Here is an 18584-nt window from a genome sequence, read left to right as displayed (position 1 = left end):
ATCTGCATTAACTCATGATTGGATGATCGGATGTATCTATGTGTCCCCGATTTTCTTCCAGGACATGAAGACCTCTATTTTTGGGTGTAGTTTCTCTGGAGGCACCATCTTGGATTCCATGAAGGGAGGGGTGATCTAGCAGCTATTTTGAGTAAGGTAGTATAGCAAATCAGAGCAGTAACAGTAGCATATATATGTATACATAAGGCATAAGGTATGCACCATAAGGTGAAATAGGCATTTCACTATAATCATTGATTACATCCATTACAGAGTGATCCCAAGGTAAATGCAAAAAGAAGGGGACAAGATCTAATGCTCTCTGTGCGGCACTTTATTAGAAACAAGGTAAAGAGATACACTTGCATAAGCCGGCACAATCAGCTGTGCGGGCTATAACAAACAATCCGCTCAGTAAGGAAACATCCAGCAAAATGGCATATAATAGCAGACTCCGCCCCCTATACGCGTTGCGTCATCCGTTGAGTTCGTCAGTAGGGGTCTGGTTGTCACCCGAACTAATGTACCCATTGGAAGATTTATCTTCTTCCTGTTCTGGGGACAACCCAGAAATCAGGATAATTTCATATTCAGTGATAACAGTAAACTGGACAGGTAGAGAAGGGGAATCCCATTAATGGGGCACAGACAGCAATAAAAATTGACAGGGGTTCAAATCTCTTTCCACTCTATACAAAACTAAAAAAAAAAGTTTTGCCTTTAGTTATACATTAAAGTAAAAAGACAAAACATTATTTTTAGTTTAGGATAGAGAAGGGAGGGATTAGAAAACCTGCTGGTTTTTATTGCTGTCTTTGTAACTGTTAGGGAGATTTACCCTCTGCTTTGTCCTGTTTACCATTATTAGTTGGGTTGTCCCCAGAAAAGCAATAGAGGGGAAATCTTTCAGTGGGGACACTAGTTCTGGTACCCTGGGGGTCCCCAAGGGATTCTCTTAATTTTCATGGGTTTCCTCTCACTTCCTGTTTGGCTATGGGACAGGAAGTGAAGGGAAATCTCTGAAATGGAACACAGGTGGCGAAAACAAATCTGACGGTTTTTAACCCTCTGTTGCTCTATCCAAAATGAAAGAAAAAAAAATTTGACTATAGTTCTACTTTAAGGCCTCGTTCATACTTAAGTTGTTTTGTAGCTTGTAGCTCGATGCTCAAAAATGCTCAACAAGTGTAAATCTCTTGTTTTTAGTATCCCTTGTTCACATTTAAACGTCCTGTCGCTTGTAGCAAAATGCCTGTCATAGAAAAAAGTTACATGAGCTACCTTTCAGGCAGAATTGAGTGATTTGGCCCCCCATAGACTGCAATGGAAATGCCTGAAAAGTGAAACATGAGCTTTTTTTTTTGCGTTTTTTTCAGGCGTTTTGGCATGCGTTTTCTGCTCAAACAGCAGCCCTGTGTTTAAGCAGCATTCCACACATTTTTGTTGAAAAAGGCTTGAAAAAAATGCCTGACAAATCTGCAAAAAACTTGTTATTCTTTTTCAAAAAATGCAACAATGCTTGTGATAAAAACTGAATGTGGCCTAAGTGTAGGATTTGGTCAATTGCTGTTTTCCATGTTCCCAGGATTCAGGAGCATGGTTCTTCCAGGTGGGGAGAAAAGAACAAACTGCCTTCTGGGTGTACTTGATGGGATGAAGTTCACCCATCATACTTTGAGGTTGATTAAGGCCTCTTTCACACGGGCGTTCCGTATGTCCGTATATCACCCCATCCGTTTGCGGGTACAGAACCCTATTTTTCTTCCGCTTTTAAAAAACGGAAAGGACGCAAAATCGGATGTCAGCGGTGTCATCTGCTGACATCCGCAATCCCCATAGACTTACATTATGTCCGTATATCATCCGCAAAGGATGGGATGATATGCGGACATACGGACCGGATGACACAAGTGTCATTCGTGTCCGTAAAAAAAAACAAAAGTGCCGGAGCGGATCGCAATACGGTCTGCTCCGTGTGAAAGAGGCCTAACTAAAACTGGGGAGTTCAAAATCTGGTGCAGCTGTGCATAGAATCCAATCATCTTCTAACTTCAGCTTGTTCAATTATAGTAGTTGTAAACTCTTACATATACCCAGTGAAGGGACTATCCTCAGGTGACACACACAGATGAAACAAATCCTCCTACATAAGTTGTACCTGTTTATCTGCAGTCTTCTCTTTTCTGCATCTAGTTAAAGTGCTAAATTTATAAGTTTGTCTGAGGCTGGCTTCACACTGACACGGTGTGGGAACCACAGCGATTCCTGTGCTGGGTCCTGCACTGCATCAGAATCGCAGGCAGCTCACACTGTGCTCTGCAAACCGCTGTGGGTGCCAATATCAAGATAATTGCAACCCCAAATCGGTTCTGCGAACTGTTGAATCAGATGGAATTGGATCGCATGGGTCTGAACACCCATGCCTTCTGATTCCAGTGCGGACAATAAAAAGGGTCCTGCACCTTTTTGGTGAAAATTCAGTGCAAATTGAGCCATAGATAATTTATGGCTCAGATCGCACCACACTGAATTTGCATGTCATTTGTACAGGAATCCTTTGTGATTCCTGTATGAATTACATGCAATGCGATACACCACATCAGTTTGAACCCAGCCTGAGAGTTCAGAAAAAAGGGGGGAGGAGAGCTTAATTTACACTCTGCAGAGCTCAGTGAGGAGAGCTGTGGGAGCTGATTGGAAGGAAGAGGCACGCCCCCCCTTCACACAGCACACAGAAACAGAGCTGAGGCTGTCAGTCAGACAGGGATCCCTTCCCGTCACCATTTTTCTCTTGGTGTCAGGAAAACTTGTCAGAAGTGACTCATGCTGATAGCAGAGGAAGGAGGCACCAGACAGAAATGATACTTAGAGGAAAAGACTGTGCAACTGCTCTTTACAAATTCAGTTGCTGCAGAGCTTAGAAAATGAACAGAAGCTCTGCTTACTTCCATCATCCAATCATGTGCAAGCAAAAATGCTTTTTTTTTATTTTCATTGCACATGATTGGGTATGCTTTGTAAAGTGCCACATTTACTAAGCTCTGGAGCAACTGCACTTGCAGAGGACAACGGCACTTTGCAAAGTGCACAGTCTGTTTACCCTTAGTAAATCACCCCCTTAGTGCTCTGGATAGAGACTTGGGGGGTTGATTTACTAAAGGCAATTATGCTGTGCAATTTGCAGTTGTCCTCTACAACTGTAATTGCTCCAGAGCTTAGTAAATGAGGGAGAGCTCTGCTGACTTGCATCATCCAATCATGTGCAAGCAAAAATGCTGTTTTTTTTTTTTTTTTTTTCTTGCATGTGATTGGCTATTCTTTGTAAAGTGAAGCTTTACTTCACTTACTGAGATCTGGGGCAACTGAACTTTGCAAAGTGCACAGTCAGTTTGCCTTTAGTAAATCAACCCCTTGTACACACTGTAGAGCAGGGGTGGGGAACCTTTTTTCTGCCAAGGGCCATTTGGATTTTTGTAACATCATTCGGGGGCCGTACAAAATGTATGCATAAATGTAATAGGTATTGCTTTGCGGCAAAAAACGCTGTAAAAAATTGCGTGACTTTGAGGTCACAAAAGTGTGAAAGGGGCCTTCAGTAATCAAGGTATAGTGTGCCCCCATCAATGCAGTGTAACCACAGCGTGCCCCCTTTCAATGCAGACTGACCACTGCATGCCCCCTTTCAATGCAGACTGACCACTGCGTGCCCCCTTTCAATGCAAAGTGACCACAGCGTGCCCCCTTTCAATGCAAAGTGACCACAGCGTGCCCCCTTTCAATGCAGACTGAGCACAGCGTGCCCCCATCAATACAGACTGACCACTGCGTGCCCCCTTTCAATGCAGACTGACCACTGCGTGCCCCCTTTCAATGCAAAGTGACCACAGCGTGCCCCCTTTCAATGTAGAGTGACCACAGCGTGCCCCCATCAATGTAGAGTGACCACAGCGTGCCCTCTTTCAATGCAGACTGACCACAGCGTGCCCCCATCAATGTAGAGTGACCACAGCGTGCCCCCTTTCAATGCAGACTGACCACAGCGTGCCCCCATCAATGTAGAGTGACCACAGCATGCCCCCTTTCAATGCAGACTGTCCACTGCGTGCCCCCTTTCAATGCAGACTGACCACTGCGTTCCCCCTTTCAATGCAGAAAGCCAGTGCACCTACCTGCAGCGGCAGCTTCTCCTCGAGTCCTCTCGCCTCCTCCTCGACCAATGGCATGGGTTCGCCTTTCGGCCCGCTTCCTGATTGGCCAGGAGGAGGATCCGTGTGACAATAGTGAGTTTTCATTCACTATTGTCACGGGTGGACTCGGGGGGCACTGCTCTGCGCCCCAGGTCCACCCTTTTCTGAAGCTTTTCTGTGACTCACACTGTCAGGACGGAGACACGCTGGCATACATAGGCTCAGCGGCACTGGGGGGGGGGGGGGGCGAACGCAATATTGTGTGGGCCTGCTGTAGAGCAAGGGTCTTCAAACTATGGCCCTCCAACTGTTCAGGAACTACAATTCCCATCATGCCTAGTCATGTCTGTGACTGTCAAAGTTTTACAATGCCTCATGGGATGTGTAGTTCCACAACAGCTGAAGGGCCGTAGTTTGAGGATCCCTGCTGTAGAGGGATGTGCTTTGTTCATATTTCATGTCTGAGGTTCACCACCACTTTAAGGCCCCTTTCACACTTGTGCAACCTGAAAGTCGCACAACTTTGCCGCACAAATTTTACGCGACTTGAAGCAATGCCTGTGTAATCTTGAGGCCTATGGATCTCAAGTCACATCATAGTCGGACCAAAGTTTTACAGGGACTACTTTGAAGTCGCACAGATATGAACGGTACTCATTGGAAATCATGGGATACGACTTTGTCATGCGACTTTGCAGTCCTAAGTTGCAGGGCAAGTCACACAAGTGTGAAAGGAGCCTTAGGACAAAACATTTTCTCCTGTATATTGTATTGGGGACAAAAAAGCTCCATTACTCAGAAACAAGCTCTTTCAGAACGTGAAAAGCAATGTAAGTAGAGCAGTCAGAGCCATTGCAATGTACTGGTGAATGCGCAAGTGGTTCATGAAATCTAATATGGAGTTTGGGTTTGGTTTTACAGCTATGGAAAGAAGCAGAAGCTTGGCAAAGACGAGATCTTACGAGAAAGCGGCGTGCTGGCAAAGCCGAAACCTCAGGGGTCAGTGTGAAATGACTGTACGGTTTCTGTCTTTCTGAAGCCTCACAGGACATATGGTTGTTTTGAGTCAAAGCATAAGTCTGGGTTCTGTTATGACTTCCTTTGATCTTGTGATAGCATCTGATACCTGCCCACTCGTTTTCACTAGGAACCGCGCTTTAGAAAAAGCCTCAACAGCACATTGATGTGACATCTGTGTCTTGTAGTATTCATGGATTTCAGTCATGCAGAGCCTGGCATTCATTATGTATCTTATGAAGGTGCAGTCCCATACGTAAGTATAGGACGGCATGTGACAGACAGGGTGAGATGTTGCTGTCGCAGCGCTGTGTTTAGCAGTGCCGGAAACTGCACAGGGATGACAGGTACCTGCAGTGAGCACGATTGGGGCTTTTTATAGAGCTCGGTGGATGAGATTATTATCGCTGTCCTCTGGGTCTTAACATGAATTTGATACTAGTGCAAAGAAAAAAAAAACTGTGGTTGTGTCTGACCACACTCCTGGGTACAGATGAGGAACTAAGAGAAGCTGTGTAAATGAAATGGGATTGCTGTGGTAAAGAGAACCTGCCATCATTAAAATATGGCAGCTGCCATTTGCTAACTTGTTTTGAGGATTCATAGTGGTTGTCCATAGTGACCACTCCATGGTGGGTGGTCTAGCATTAGAACATAATAGAGAAGGGGTGGTCAGAGACTCCACATTGTTGTGGTGCTCCGCTTTATTTGGGCCAGCTTTCTCCCAGAGGGATTCGGAGTCTCAACTCATTTCTAAGCCTAATAAATTGTACCCAACCTACAGACTTCTACATAATACACTATATTGTCAAATGTATTGAAACACCTGCCTTTACATGCACATGGACTTTAATGGCATCCCAGTCTTATCAAAAAAACAGAGATTTCCAGTCACAACTTACCAACCAGCCAGCGACCAACCGAATTGACCTGTCTAACAGTATGCGTTAGACCGTAGGGTTCAATATTGAGTTGGCTCACCCTTTGCAGCTGTAACAGCTTCAACTCTTCTGGGAAGGCTGTCCACAAGGTTTAGGAGTGTGTCTATGGGAATGTTTGACCATTTTTCTAAAAGCGCATTTGTGAAGTCAGGTACTGATGTTGAACAAGAAGACCTGGCTCGCAGTCTCCACTCTAGTTCATCCCAAAGGTGTTCTATTGGTTGAGGTCAGGACTCTGTGCAGGCCAGTCAAGCTCCTCCACCCCAAATTCACTCATCCATGTCTTTATTGATCTTGCACAGGAAGGGGCCAACCCTAAACTGTTCCCAAAAAGTTGGGAGCATGAAAATTGTCCAGAATGTCTTGGTATGCTGACGCCTTAAGAGTTCCCTTCACTGGAACTAAGGGGCCAAGCCCAACCCATGAAACACAACCTCACACCATAATCCCCCCTCCACCAAATTATTTGGACCAGTGCACAAAGCAAGGTCCATAAAGTCATGGATGAGGGAGTTTGGGGTGGAGAAATTTGAGTGGCCTGCACATAGTCCTGACTTCAACCCGATATAACACCTTTGGGATGAATTAGAGTGGAGACTGCGAGCCAGGCCTTCTCTCAGACATCAGTGGCTGATCTCACAAATGCACTTCTGGAAGAATGGTCAACCATTTCCATAGACACACTCCTAAACCTTGTGGACAGCCTTCCCAGAAGAGTTGAAGCTGTTATAGCTGAAAAGGGTGGTCCAACTCAATATTGAGCCCTACAGACTAAGACTGGTATGCTATTGAAGTTCATGTGCATGTAAAGGCAGGCGTCCCAATACTTTCGACAATATAGTGTATACGGGTGAAGGCAAAACAACTGCAACATGTTACAGGGTATACCAAATTTAGTCTTCTTTGGAATAACCAATCCTACCCAGAATTGGCTAAACTACAGCATGCTGCTAAATGGCTTAAAATACCTTAGCCACATTTTTAAAATGGAAAACTGCTGTCATTTGCTCAACAACAGTCCCGGTTCGGTGTCCTGTCTAGTATGCAATTTTATTATCTCCAATTGCAGCATGTGATTAAGGCTCAACAGTCTTTGGACACTCCAGTTATGTCACCGACTCCTGCTTTTAATTGCTGAGTGAGGTCAGAACTTTTGACTTTTTAATTTTCTTTAGTTTAGTGACTCATTTGGGGCGTATGTAGATGGACATTGATTTCTTGGATTTCTTGCTTTTGTTGTGTGTTTAAAATGCACATACATGTCAGCACATTCCATTTATCTTCAATGGTAATAGTTAAAACACAGTTCTGATGCTGCATTTTATCGTTTTTTTTTTTTTTTTAACTGCAGTTCCTAGTGACATACTCTTGCATTCAGGGCTTTATCTGTGGGCATTGGGAGTATAAAATGCCCCAGTGAGAAGGGGAATAGTACCCCATCATTGTTGCCAGTGGGAGGAATAGTACCCCACCATTGGTGTCAGTGGGAGAAATAGTATCCCACCATTGGTGTCAGTGGGAGGAATAGTGCTCCATCATTGGTGTCAGTGGAAGGAATAGTGCCCCATCATTGTTGTCAGGTGGAGTAAGAGTGTCCAATCATTTATACTAGTGGAAGTAGTTATGCCCCATTGTTGATGCCAGTGAAAAGAATAGTGCCTCATCGCTGGTGTCAGTGGGAGGAATAGGGCTCCCATCATTGGTACCAATGAGAGGAATTATGCCTCATTGTTGATGTCCGTGTGAGGAATAGCACCCTACTGTTGGTGTCAGTGGAAGGAAGGGTACCCCATTATTGTCAGTGGGAGGAATAGTACCCCACCATTGGTGTCAGTAGAAGGAATAGTGCCCCATCATTGTTGTCAGGTGGAGTAATAGCGCCCAATCATTTATATTAGTGAAAATAGTTATGCCCCATTGTTGATGCCAGTGAAAAGAATAGTGCCTCATCGCTGGTGTCAGTGGGAGGAATAGTACCCCACCATTGGTGTCAGTGGGAGGAATAGTGCCCCATAATTCTTGTCAGTAGGAGGAATAGTACCCCACCATTGGTGTCAATAGGAGATATAGTGCCCCATCATTGTTGTCAGGTGGAGTATTAGTGCCCAATCATTTATATTAGTGGAAATAGTTATGCCTCATTGTTGATGCCAGTGAAAAGAATAGTGCCTCATCGCTGGTGTCAGTGGGAGGAATAGGGCCCCATCATAGGTACCAATGAGAGGAATTATGCTCCATTGTTGATGTCAGTGGAAGAATTAGCGCCCTACTGTTGGTGTCAGTGGAAGGCATGGGTACCTCATCATTGGTGACAGTGGGATGAATAGTGCCTGTATTGGTAGAAAGAACAATGCCCCAAAAGGCCATATTCAGGCAAGCAAAGGGCAGCATCCGGCCCGCAGGCCGCAGTTTGGTGCCTTAAAGGATAGGTGCACATATACTTTACATGTCTTTGCCCTGAACTAACCTATCCCACCCTCCCTATACTAAAGCTGGATGAACGTTTGTACAAACATTTTTACGAAAGTTCAGATCAGTACATTCGATGACTTGCTGAATGTTGTTAGAATGTATTTCACAATTTCATTTGCTTTTAACATTTGATTGTGGAACACAGGAAAACCACATTCACTGTTAGAAATGTGTTCTAGAAAAAGAAAATAATTATTTCATCACTGCAGTTGAAAGTGAATGTTAAATCAGTCCCACTAATGATTAAAAAATTAAATGAGTGTTCTGAAAACTAGAACTTTAGAATGAAATTCTACTGGTGTATGGCCAACTTTAGTGAGATCCAACAGGCATGGCCTCAGTTGTTTATTTACATCCTCTGCCACAAGCCCTGTTTCTCTTGTCTGCGCAGGTACATTAGACTGGGACTCCCAACCAGGGGACAAAGGTAGACAACCCCCCGAGACTTCTGTGGGGATCTCGTGTACCTGCTTAGCCAAGAGTGAGAGGACTTAAAGGGGAACTTTAGCCAGAAAATTAGGTCATGCTAAATCACTTCAGGCTGGCCCCTTTTGCAGGTATAGCATATATAGAAATATGAAAAAAAAATGCCTATACTGTTTAAAATCCAGTGATACACTGTCTCACCCAGCTCTGCACATGCTCAGTTGCTCTCTATTTCTAGGCACTGTGCCGACTTTGTAGAGGCCGATCTGCTGGCAGCCCATAGATTTACTGCTGCTCAATGGCTCTGGGCTTCAGCAAAATGGTAGCCTCCAGCAAAAAGGAACATAAATAATACTGGAGGCACACACTAATATTGGTTGCATATTGTGGTTACTAGTGTGAAATGTATTGTTAAAGAGCATTTTTTTTTTTTTTATTTAATCAAGTTGTTATGGGTAAAGTTCCGCTTTAAGACACAGGTTGTAAATAAAGAATGGAGGCCGTAGTAGGCAGATCTCAATAAGTATACCTCTATAAAGGGGAAGGTAGGGATCCAAGAGGGGCACAATTGTTAACCCTAAATCCAGCCCAAATTGCATTGCAGCCAAAGCAGGCCAAATATAGCATTTTAATATCAAAAACTGTGCAGCACAAAACACATGTGTATCTATATCCTTAACCACTTAGTGCCCATTCACACTAGGGCAACTCATGAGGCGACTTGTGTCGCCCCAGGTCGCTTGACATAATCAAAGCAATGTAATTCAATCAGTGCCGTCTTAATTGCCACTACTGAAGTCGCTCCGACTTCAGAAAAGGGTCCGGTACTACTTTGAGGCGACCAGTGATCCGACCTGTCCCATATACTTCAATGGGAGTCGCCTCCTTATCTTAATTGAAGCCACTTGTGATCCGACTTGTCATCCGACTTTGCAAAAAAATGGTATTGAACAAGAAAAGAGCATAATTTTTATTAAAACATGAATATGTCTTCTGTCAACCTGGCCGTTTTTCTTGCAGGCATTTATCGGGCATTTTTTTAAGTCAGGCATGTCTTTTTTTGTATTTAGTGTCTGGGGGGTCTAAAAAATGTACCTGTCAAGTTTCAGCTCTGTAGCATGTCCAGAACCCCTAAAAAACAGCATTTTTCTTATAATTTCAGTAATGCGGCTTCTCTCCGGCTGGCTTTTTTTCTTGCAGGCATTTATCGGCATTTTTTTAGGCAGGCATGTCTTTTTTTGTATTTAGTGTCTGGGGGGTCTAAAAAGTGTACCTGTCAAGTTACAGCTCTGTAGCATGTCCAGAACCCCTAAAAAACAGCATTTTTCTTATAATTTTTAGTAGAAAACTAATGCGGTGTCTTTCCAGCTGTCTTTATTTCTTGCAGGCATTTATCGGGCATTTTTTTAGGCAGGCATGTCTTTTGTTGTATTTAGTGTCTGGGGGGTCTAAAAAGTGTACCTGTCAAGTTTCAGCTCTGTAGCATGTCCAGAACCCCTAAAAAACAGCATTTTTCTTATAATTTCAGTAATGCGGCTTCTCTCCGGCTGGCTTTTTTTCTTGCAGCCATTTATCGGGCATTTTTTTAGGCAGGCATGTCTTTTTTTGTATTTAGTGTCTGGGGGGTCTAAAAACTGTACCTGTAAAGTTTCAGCTCTGTAGCATGTCCAGAACCCCTAAAAAACAGCATTTTTCTTATAATTTCAGTAATGCGGCTTCTCTCCGGCTGGCTTTTTTTCTTGCAGGCATTTATCGGGCATTTTTTTAGGCAGGCATGTTTTTTTTGTATTTAGTGTCTGGGGGGGGGGTCTAAAAAGTGTACCTGTCAAGTTTCAGCTCTGTAGCATGTCCAGAACCACCCCAAAAATTGCGTTTTTCTTATAATTTCAGTAATGCAGCTTCTCTCCGGCTGGCTTTTTTTCGTGCAGGCATTTATCGGGCATTTTGTGGGCGTCTTTGGAGGCATGTGATTCTTAAAAATTAAATGAAAAAAGCTCTTTTTTTAAGTTTCTGGACAGACAGACAAAATATGTTTTTCCTTCAATGTGAGTGACCTCAATTAGCATTCTTATCTACTTTCTAGCATCAAGCTAGACATTCCACAGTTCAGCCACTCCTACACCTCCCCCATAAACGTTATCTGTACATTGGTCTGCCATACTTTTTTGTAATATGTAAAAAAAAAACAGGAAAAGGAACACATCATATTGTGATTGGCCAAATAAAAATTCACCTCGTGCTGAAGTCGCGCCAAAGTCGCGCTGGAAGCGACGCGACTTTAGTGGTCGCGGCAGTGTGAACCAGCACTTACCCACCAGGCCTATTTTTGACACTTTTTGTTTACAAGTTAAAATCAGTATTTTTTGCTAGAAAATTACTTAAAACCCCCAAACATTATATATATTTTTTTAGCAAAGACTCTGGAGAATAAAATGGCGGTCATTGCAATATTTTTTGTCACGCGGTATTTGTGGAGCGGTCTTTAAAACGCAATTTTTTGGAAAAAAAAAATTACGAAAAATCACATTTCACTGCATTTAAAAAAAAACTAAACAGTAAAGTTAGCCCATTTTTTTTTTGTATATTGTGAAAGATGATGTCACGCCGAGTCACGCTTGGACAAGTAGCTCTCCATTCAGTGCAATGGAACCGTTCTAATAGGAGCGACTCAAGTCGCTCCGACTTAGAAAAAGCTTCCTGCACTACTTGGGGGTGACTTCGGAGCAGCTTGCATTGACTTCTATTAGAGAAGTCGTTTGCAAGCCATGATGAAGTCGCGCTGCACGGGCAGCTTCAAAGTTGGGGCGACTTTGAGTCGCCACAGTGTGAACAGACTCTTATACAAGCTGTACATGCACTACTTTACATTGTAGCAAAGTGTCATTTCTTCAGTGTTGTCACATGAAAAGATATAATAAAATGTTTACAAAAATGTGAGGGGTGTACTCACTTTGGTGAGATACTGTATATAGTGTCCCCAGTGTCTTCTCACTCTTATTATATTAGATACAATTATCTTCGATAAATTCTATTTTCCATTCATTGAATGCTGGTGCACGTGGTGCTTTCATCCCATCACATGCGCCAGAAGCACTACCAGCATTTAGTATATGGAAAAATGTAACTTTCACTGTTTGCTGTTGAAGATAATTGTATCTAGTACAATAAGGGCTCTTTCACACAGGCGGTCCGATCAGATCCGCCTGTCAGTTTTCTAGGCGCATCTGATCGTATCCTCCATGCAACTCTATGGGGCAGCGGATGTCAGCGGAGACACCTCCGCTGACACCCGTATCCGATCCTGTCCGTGAAATCTGGACGGATGGAAACCCTATTTTTCCATCCGTTCAGGTATCGGATCGGATGAGAGCGGACAGGTGGTCCGCTCTCATCCGATCCCCCATAGAGAGACCAGCGGGGGCTGTGACACCTCCCTCTCCGCACTGCAAGTGGAGACGGAGCTGTCAGCCGCCGGCTCAGCCGGGATCGCGAATCGATCCCCGCTGAGCAGCACGGATCTGCCTACGGAGGCGGACCGCGTGAAAGAGCCCTAAGAGTGAAAAGATACTGGAGGCTGGAGACATTGGGGGCTATATATATATATATATATATATATATATATATATATATACAGTAGACTTTTTATTAAAAAAAAGCTTTTTTATTATAATTTTTTATTACTACTGTTAGTTTTTATTCCCCATTTTTTGCAAGATTGAAGTAGTTTGATATCACACAAATTACCTTAAATACAGCATTTTGCTTGGTTTTGCGTTTTGCGCTAGGTTTTGCATTATAAATGCAGTGTGTGTTTTAGCAGTACAGTACTGCATTTGAAGGCAAAAGGTCTTTGATAGCAACACCTATGTAAGTGTGTGGAAGGGGCACTAAAGAAACTTAGGATAAGAGAAATAGGTGAGCTCTCCTACAAAATGCTGGTTGCCCGGCTGGCCTGTCGGTCCTTCGGGGTTCAGTAAATTTTGAGACTCTGACCTGGAATAATTAGACAGATCAGGAGCTCAAAAAATGCACAAAATGCAGACTGTCAAAAAGCTTCTGCTATGCTTTCTGTTTGACAAACTTAGAAGGGTCAGTAAAATGAGTGTAATCTGTATGAACCCTTTTTTTGGGTAATATTAAAATTATATTTACTCGGTAAAAAGAATATTAAACACTTTTAAACCACAATAAATGATAAAATGTCCTTTAACAAAAATAGAATCTTGGGCTCTTTGTTCTGATTGAAACAATTGCACAAAAACAACCTTCATAATTACACACAGAGCTTTCTCTTTAATTACACATTGTGATTTTATGTGCTTTTAATTGGTTCCAGTTGCATAAAATGGTCATCAGATAAGAACAGGGTGTCCCACCTAAAATGAACGTTATCCTGTTATAGTAAAGTCCTCAGTACAGTTTTGACCTTCTTTTGTCTTGTGAATTTTATGATGTCAGACTGTCTAAGGTTAGCCAAGTGGGATTCAGCTTTTTCCACTGCATGTAGGGAAATTTGGGGGGATTCCTATGAAAGAGAGAGATGTATGGTATACCCTTGCTGACCTTCGCCTGAAAATGCCAAGTGCCTGGCTGTCATGCTATTTCCATGGCTTCATTACTTCGTGAGTAAGGCTTGATTCACACGGGCTTCAGCTTTATAAGAGCAGTGTGAACAGCAAGCTTTGACAAAGCATTTGCAGAGCTTTCTGCAAGCTTTGTTGAAGCTTTTAAAGTACCATTCAACTCCAGTTAGTCAATTTTGAACACAGGTCATAATGGGAGTTCAGATTGCCACTTTTAGCAAGCTTCTGGCAGGCTTCAGAACTTCTTGAAGCTTGTTGAAAGCTTAATGAAGGCCCCTTGAACCTCCTTTGGAGAAAGGGAGCCTTGACTGCTGGAAGCATGGCATCAATGTGGGTGTGCACCTAAAAGAGAAGTTAAGTAGCTCTTTAATGATTGACTTCAAAGACCTGAGGTGACTGGATGGAGACTGAACTCCTGGAAAAGACTACGCTAGAGCACATCCAACTGCTCTGAGGAGATTCAGCTGTCACAAAATTTGACCAACCTCCCACCCGTTGTGATGTTTTGTCACAGCTTTATTGGCGTTTTTTGACCTTTTGGCCAGCAATTGATGTTGCTTGATGCCCTCAAGGTAAATTCTAGGGTCAGTCTAATGTCTGTCTGGCACTGATGGTAAGGAGAGACCTCATATGGCACTTTTCCACTGCAAGTACCGGCTCGGCTCTACTTGGCCCTGCTTGGCCCGGTTTGCTTTTCCACTGCTGGTACCGCATGGTACAGTGTTGGAACGGTTCGGTACGGTATGGTTTGCTTTTCCACTAAAGTAGTACTAAAGTTAAGTGGGTGGGATAACAATGATTCTCTGACCAATCAGTGGCTAGTAGTGACTGCATGCAAAGGATTGTGGGATATGGTAACGGGTATGGTACCTCTTGGAACCACAATCGAGGTGGTACTGTTTTTGAGAGCCGTATCTTTCGGGTTCCATGCAGTGGAAAAGCGCCGCCGTACCGTACCGTACCGAACCGTTCCTACACTGTACCATGCGGTACCAGCAGTGGAAAAGCACAAAAGCGAGCCGAACCGTTCGGTTCCATGCAGTGGAAAAGCGCCATTAGACTATGTGAGTTCATGTTTTATGGGTGCTCATGGTAGAACTGTGACTGGCATTGTTGTTTGGTACATTTGGAAAGTTGTTACTTTTGCAAAGTTCAATAAAGCTGTGGCCTTGCCCTATTTCCAGCTTAATCAGCTTCCCTGTCTTTTTGGGGGGCAAGGTATTGGTTTATTAGTTAGTGATGAATTAGCCTCTGCTTCTCAACAGTCATGAACCCTGCTAGCAGCTTGCTTGACCCCCAGGCCTTTTCTGGCACTTTTTCTTTACAACAATCAGTATTTTTGCTAGAAAACTTCTTAGAACCCACAAACATTATATATATATTTTTAAAGCAGAGGCCCTAGAGCAGGGGTCTTCAAACTACGGCCCTCCAGTTGTCATGCCTAGTCATGTCTGTGAATTTCAGAGTTTTACAATGCCTCATGGGATGTGTAGTTCCCGCTACAGCTGGAGGGCCATAGTTTGAGGATCCCTGCCCTAGAGAATAAATTGGTGGGTTTTTCAGTTTTTAATGTCACATAGCATTTGCATAGCAGTTTTGCACCGCATTTTTTCTGGAAAAACTTCACCTTTTTTAAATTTGAATGCAAAAAAACTCAACGCATAACCCAATATTTTTGTAAAATATAAAAGATAATGTTACACCGAGTAAACAGATACCAAACATGACACGCTTTAAAATTGCGCATGCTGTGCAAAGGCGACAAACCACGTAAATTTTACAAATTTTACTACAATATTTTAAAAGCCTTTACAGGTTACCATTTTAGATTTACACAGGAGGTCTGGTGCTAGAATTACTGCTTATGATCTGATGCTCGTGGTAATACCTCACATTTGTGGGACAACAACTTTGCGTGCGTGTGGGACCGACGCGTTCATTCGTCTTTGCACAGGGGGGCGGGGATACTTAAACACTTTTTTTTTTTTTTTTTGTTTACACTGTCGCTTTACTTTTTTCTTTTTTTTTTCACTGTTATTGCTGTAACACGCAATGCAAACATCCCTTCTGACAGCAAATAGGCATGTGATAGGTACTCTTTATGGAGAAATCTGCGGTCTAACATGTGTGATCAAATTATTTTTATTTTTAAAAAAGGCGCCATCTACATCTGGGGAAACTGGAATTGATGTAATGTCATCACTTCCAGGTTACTAAATTGCCTTACTGGGGCCAGTTGGAGAGTATTGCTCACATATCTACGTAAACAACAGTACAGAAGAATTCCCTCTGATTGGAGTTCCCCGTTAGAGGGAATTCTTCTGTACTTCCAGGACTTTGTTCGGTTCTATGATCAGCCAGCAGAAGCGCCAGCTGGTTGATCGGTTGTCCTGGTGGGAGGGTTGGGCAAGTGATTAGAGTGACAATCAACACTCCCATTAGGATCTGTGTTAAACATTTACAAACTTTGCTCCAGGAGACAGTAATAGGGTGTGCAATGCTTCTTCAGGTGCAGCCCTCCACAGATCATTAAATCTCTAATCAGCTGCAAAAAACACACACGGGCACAACTCCTTGTGCATTACCACCAAAAAAAATTTATTAAATACCACATAACAAGTGGATATTCACAAATATAAAAGATCAACAGGCATATACCTCATGTGCTTCAGCCTTGGGCACTAGGTCCCATCATAGAATCCTCCGATGGAAGAGCTAACGCAATTTGGGGGTCATGCCCTCTTCCTCTTTTATATTTTTGAGTATCCATTTGTTATTTGGTATTTAATACGTTTTATGTTGATAATGCACGAAAAGTTGCACCCTTTGTGTGTTTTTTGCAGCTGATTAGAGATTTCCCGATCAGACATGCCCGGAGCTTGAAAGGAAATGATAAGCATAGGGCATACATGACAGTGTGGAAGGAAAACCAGGCAGTAGGGGGGTTAAATTAGTTGTTGGGATATGAGAGGTCAGGACTCTTACCTTATTGGCCGAGCAGACAAGGTGATGGGGAGGAGCAGAAGAGAGAGTAGTTGGAGGGGAGGAGTGAAGGGGCTTCACTTGCAGACTGGACATCATAGGAGAAACGTCCCTCCTGCCCGCCCTGGTGATGCCGTTTTCTATTGTTCTGCTAAGGAGGTTGGATGTTGGCAGTTGGGGTCCTTGACGAAGGTCCAAAACATGGCGTCAAACGATAAAATGGTGGGACCCATCTCAGGTATGGAGTCCTATGGTTGATCTGGTTCAGTCTAGACCTACCGGGTAGTGTAAGGTAGTAGTGGTCTGTGGTCAGTTAGGATAGTCCTTGAGGCGGTGTTTTGGTGGCTGGGGACAGAATGTAACTTAATGGTACCACAGACTCCAAAGTTGTGGGAGGTGGTATCGTCAATGATCTGCAACCATTCTATGATCTGGATTGGTTTGACTGTTTTATGTATTGTGTTATTTATGGTTTTATTTAACCTCCCTGGCGGTATGATTCTTTTGGATTTTAGGTGCTGGAAGCGGTACCATTATTTTGCATGTAATTGAGCAGCCCAAACCAGCTGTATACATTTATTATATATATATATATATATATATATATATATATATATATATATATATATATATATATATAATATATATGTATGTATATATACGTATATATATATATACTATATATATATATATATATATATATATATATATATATTTTAACATAAAAAGTACAGTAAAACTGTAGGAAAGGGCACTGGAGGGCAAACTAATGTGATTTTTTTTATTTTGAATGGTATCAGTGTGTTTGCTGTGTTTTTACATTTGAATTTGCCGCCGGTTCCACCCCCCCTGTGAACGTCACGTCGCAGGAGACGGAAGCCGGGGGACAGAGACGATCGGGAGGAAGATCCCCCGCAAGACACATCGCTGGATCCCGGTGACAAGGTAAGAAACCTCTTTTACAGGATCCAGCGATGCTTCTGGCGGTACCCCGAGTGTGGCTCTGGGTTACCGCTTTTGGCTCTGAAATTTAACCCCGAGCCACGCTCAGGAATACCGCTAAGAAGGTTAATAAAAGGCCGAACCGGCCATTTAATCCCAATGCCGAGTTAGTGTTGTCATTCAAAGGTAAAGGGGGCTGGTGTTGGGTACTGATCCAGATAATATGGTTAAACAGGTGGGATCTGAACTACCCTAGTCATGTGGAGGGCTGCCCCTGAAGAAGAATTACGCACTCTGTTACTGTCTCCCAGAGTACCATGGATGAGCGCTGGAGTGTTTATTTTTTGGTATTTACTAACTGGAGTTGAATGTTGATTTAAAAGCTTCAACAAAGTGTGAAACTGGCCCTACTGACCCAGAAGATATTTGCAGGTCAGGAGCTTTGACTTCCTTGGCTGCATGGTTGTTCCAGGGCTTTGACTCCGAAAGTTATTGATGCTGAGCTCCAAGCAAAGGTCTGCTTGCATCATTACCTCTCATCTTAGATTTAGCATCATATTTTATAGTATAAAAATGTATTGTTTAGCCATTGAGTAATCTTGCAAAAAATTTGGGGGAGCATACCCATGTATTTCTAAAGCTGGTGCAGCTATGAACCAAGAGACATGTATATTAAAAAAGAATAGCGCACACATGCAAAAGAAATTACTACCAAATTTGAAGACAATCCATAAATAAAAATGGGGATTTTGTCCCACCATATGGCCATATCGTGCTCAAGCCCACCACTACGTCAAAGTACCCCATTATCAGTGGGTCCTACACTATCCATGAAAAATAGATGAATCCAGCCTCTCTAACCCTTGGAGACAATGCTCCTTGCTGGGAAAGATGTGCAAATGCACTACAGAGGACTCCTCCTATATCTACTTGATAGTGGACACTGATAGAGCATGTGTGCGCTATTCTTTTTAATATACATTGAGTAATCTTGAATATATTTGTATTGCATGTGACTGTCCCAGCGTTTGTCA

The 18584-nt window shown here is 43.0% G+C and overlaps 1 protein-coding gene across 14 annotated transcripts in view; it reads left to right on the top strand.

Annotated features, from left to right (window-relative positions):
- Window positions 1–18584, top strand: part of TCF4 (transcription factor 4) — a 646703-nt gene that overhangs the window by 165137 nt on the left and 462982 nt on the right. For 10 of the 14 annotated variants that reach the window (XM_082244114.1, XM_082244117.1, XM_082244118.1 and 7 more), the window contains exon 4: window positions 5109–5186. The exons of the other annotated variants lie outside the window; for them this stretch is intronic. In XM_082244114.1, the coding sequence (XP_082100240.1) occupies window positions 5109–5186 (78 nt within the window). The remainder of the gene's footprint in view (window positions 1–5108; window positions 5187–18584) is intronic. 14 annotated transcript variants of the gene reach the window in all.

This window comes from Pelophylax lessonae, assembly GCF_965119305.1.
Source record: "Pelophylax lessonae genome assembly, chromosome: 1".
NCBI classification, from domain to species: domain Eukaryota; kingdom Metazoa; phylum Chordata; class Amphibia; order Anura; family Ranidae; genus Pelophylax; species Pelophylax lessonae.
Note: the sequence above shows the minus strand (reverse complement) of the source record. Positions and strands in the feature narration are given on the sequence as shown.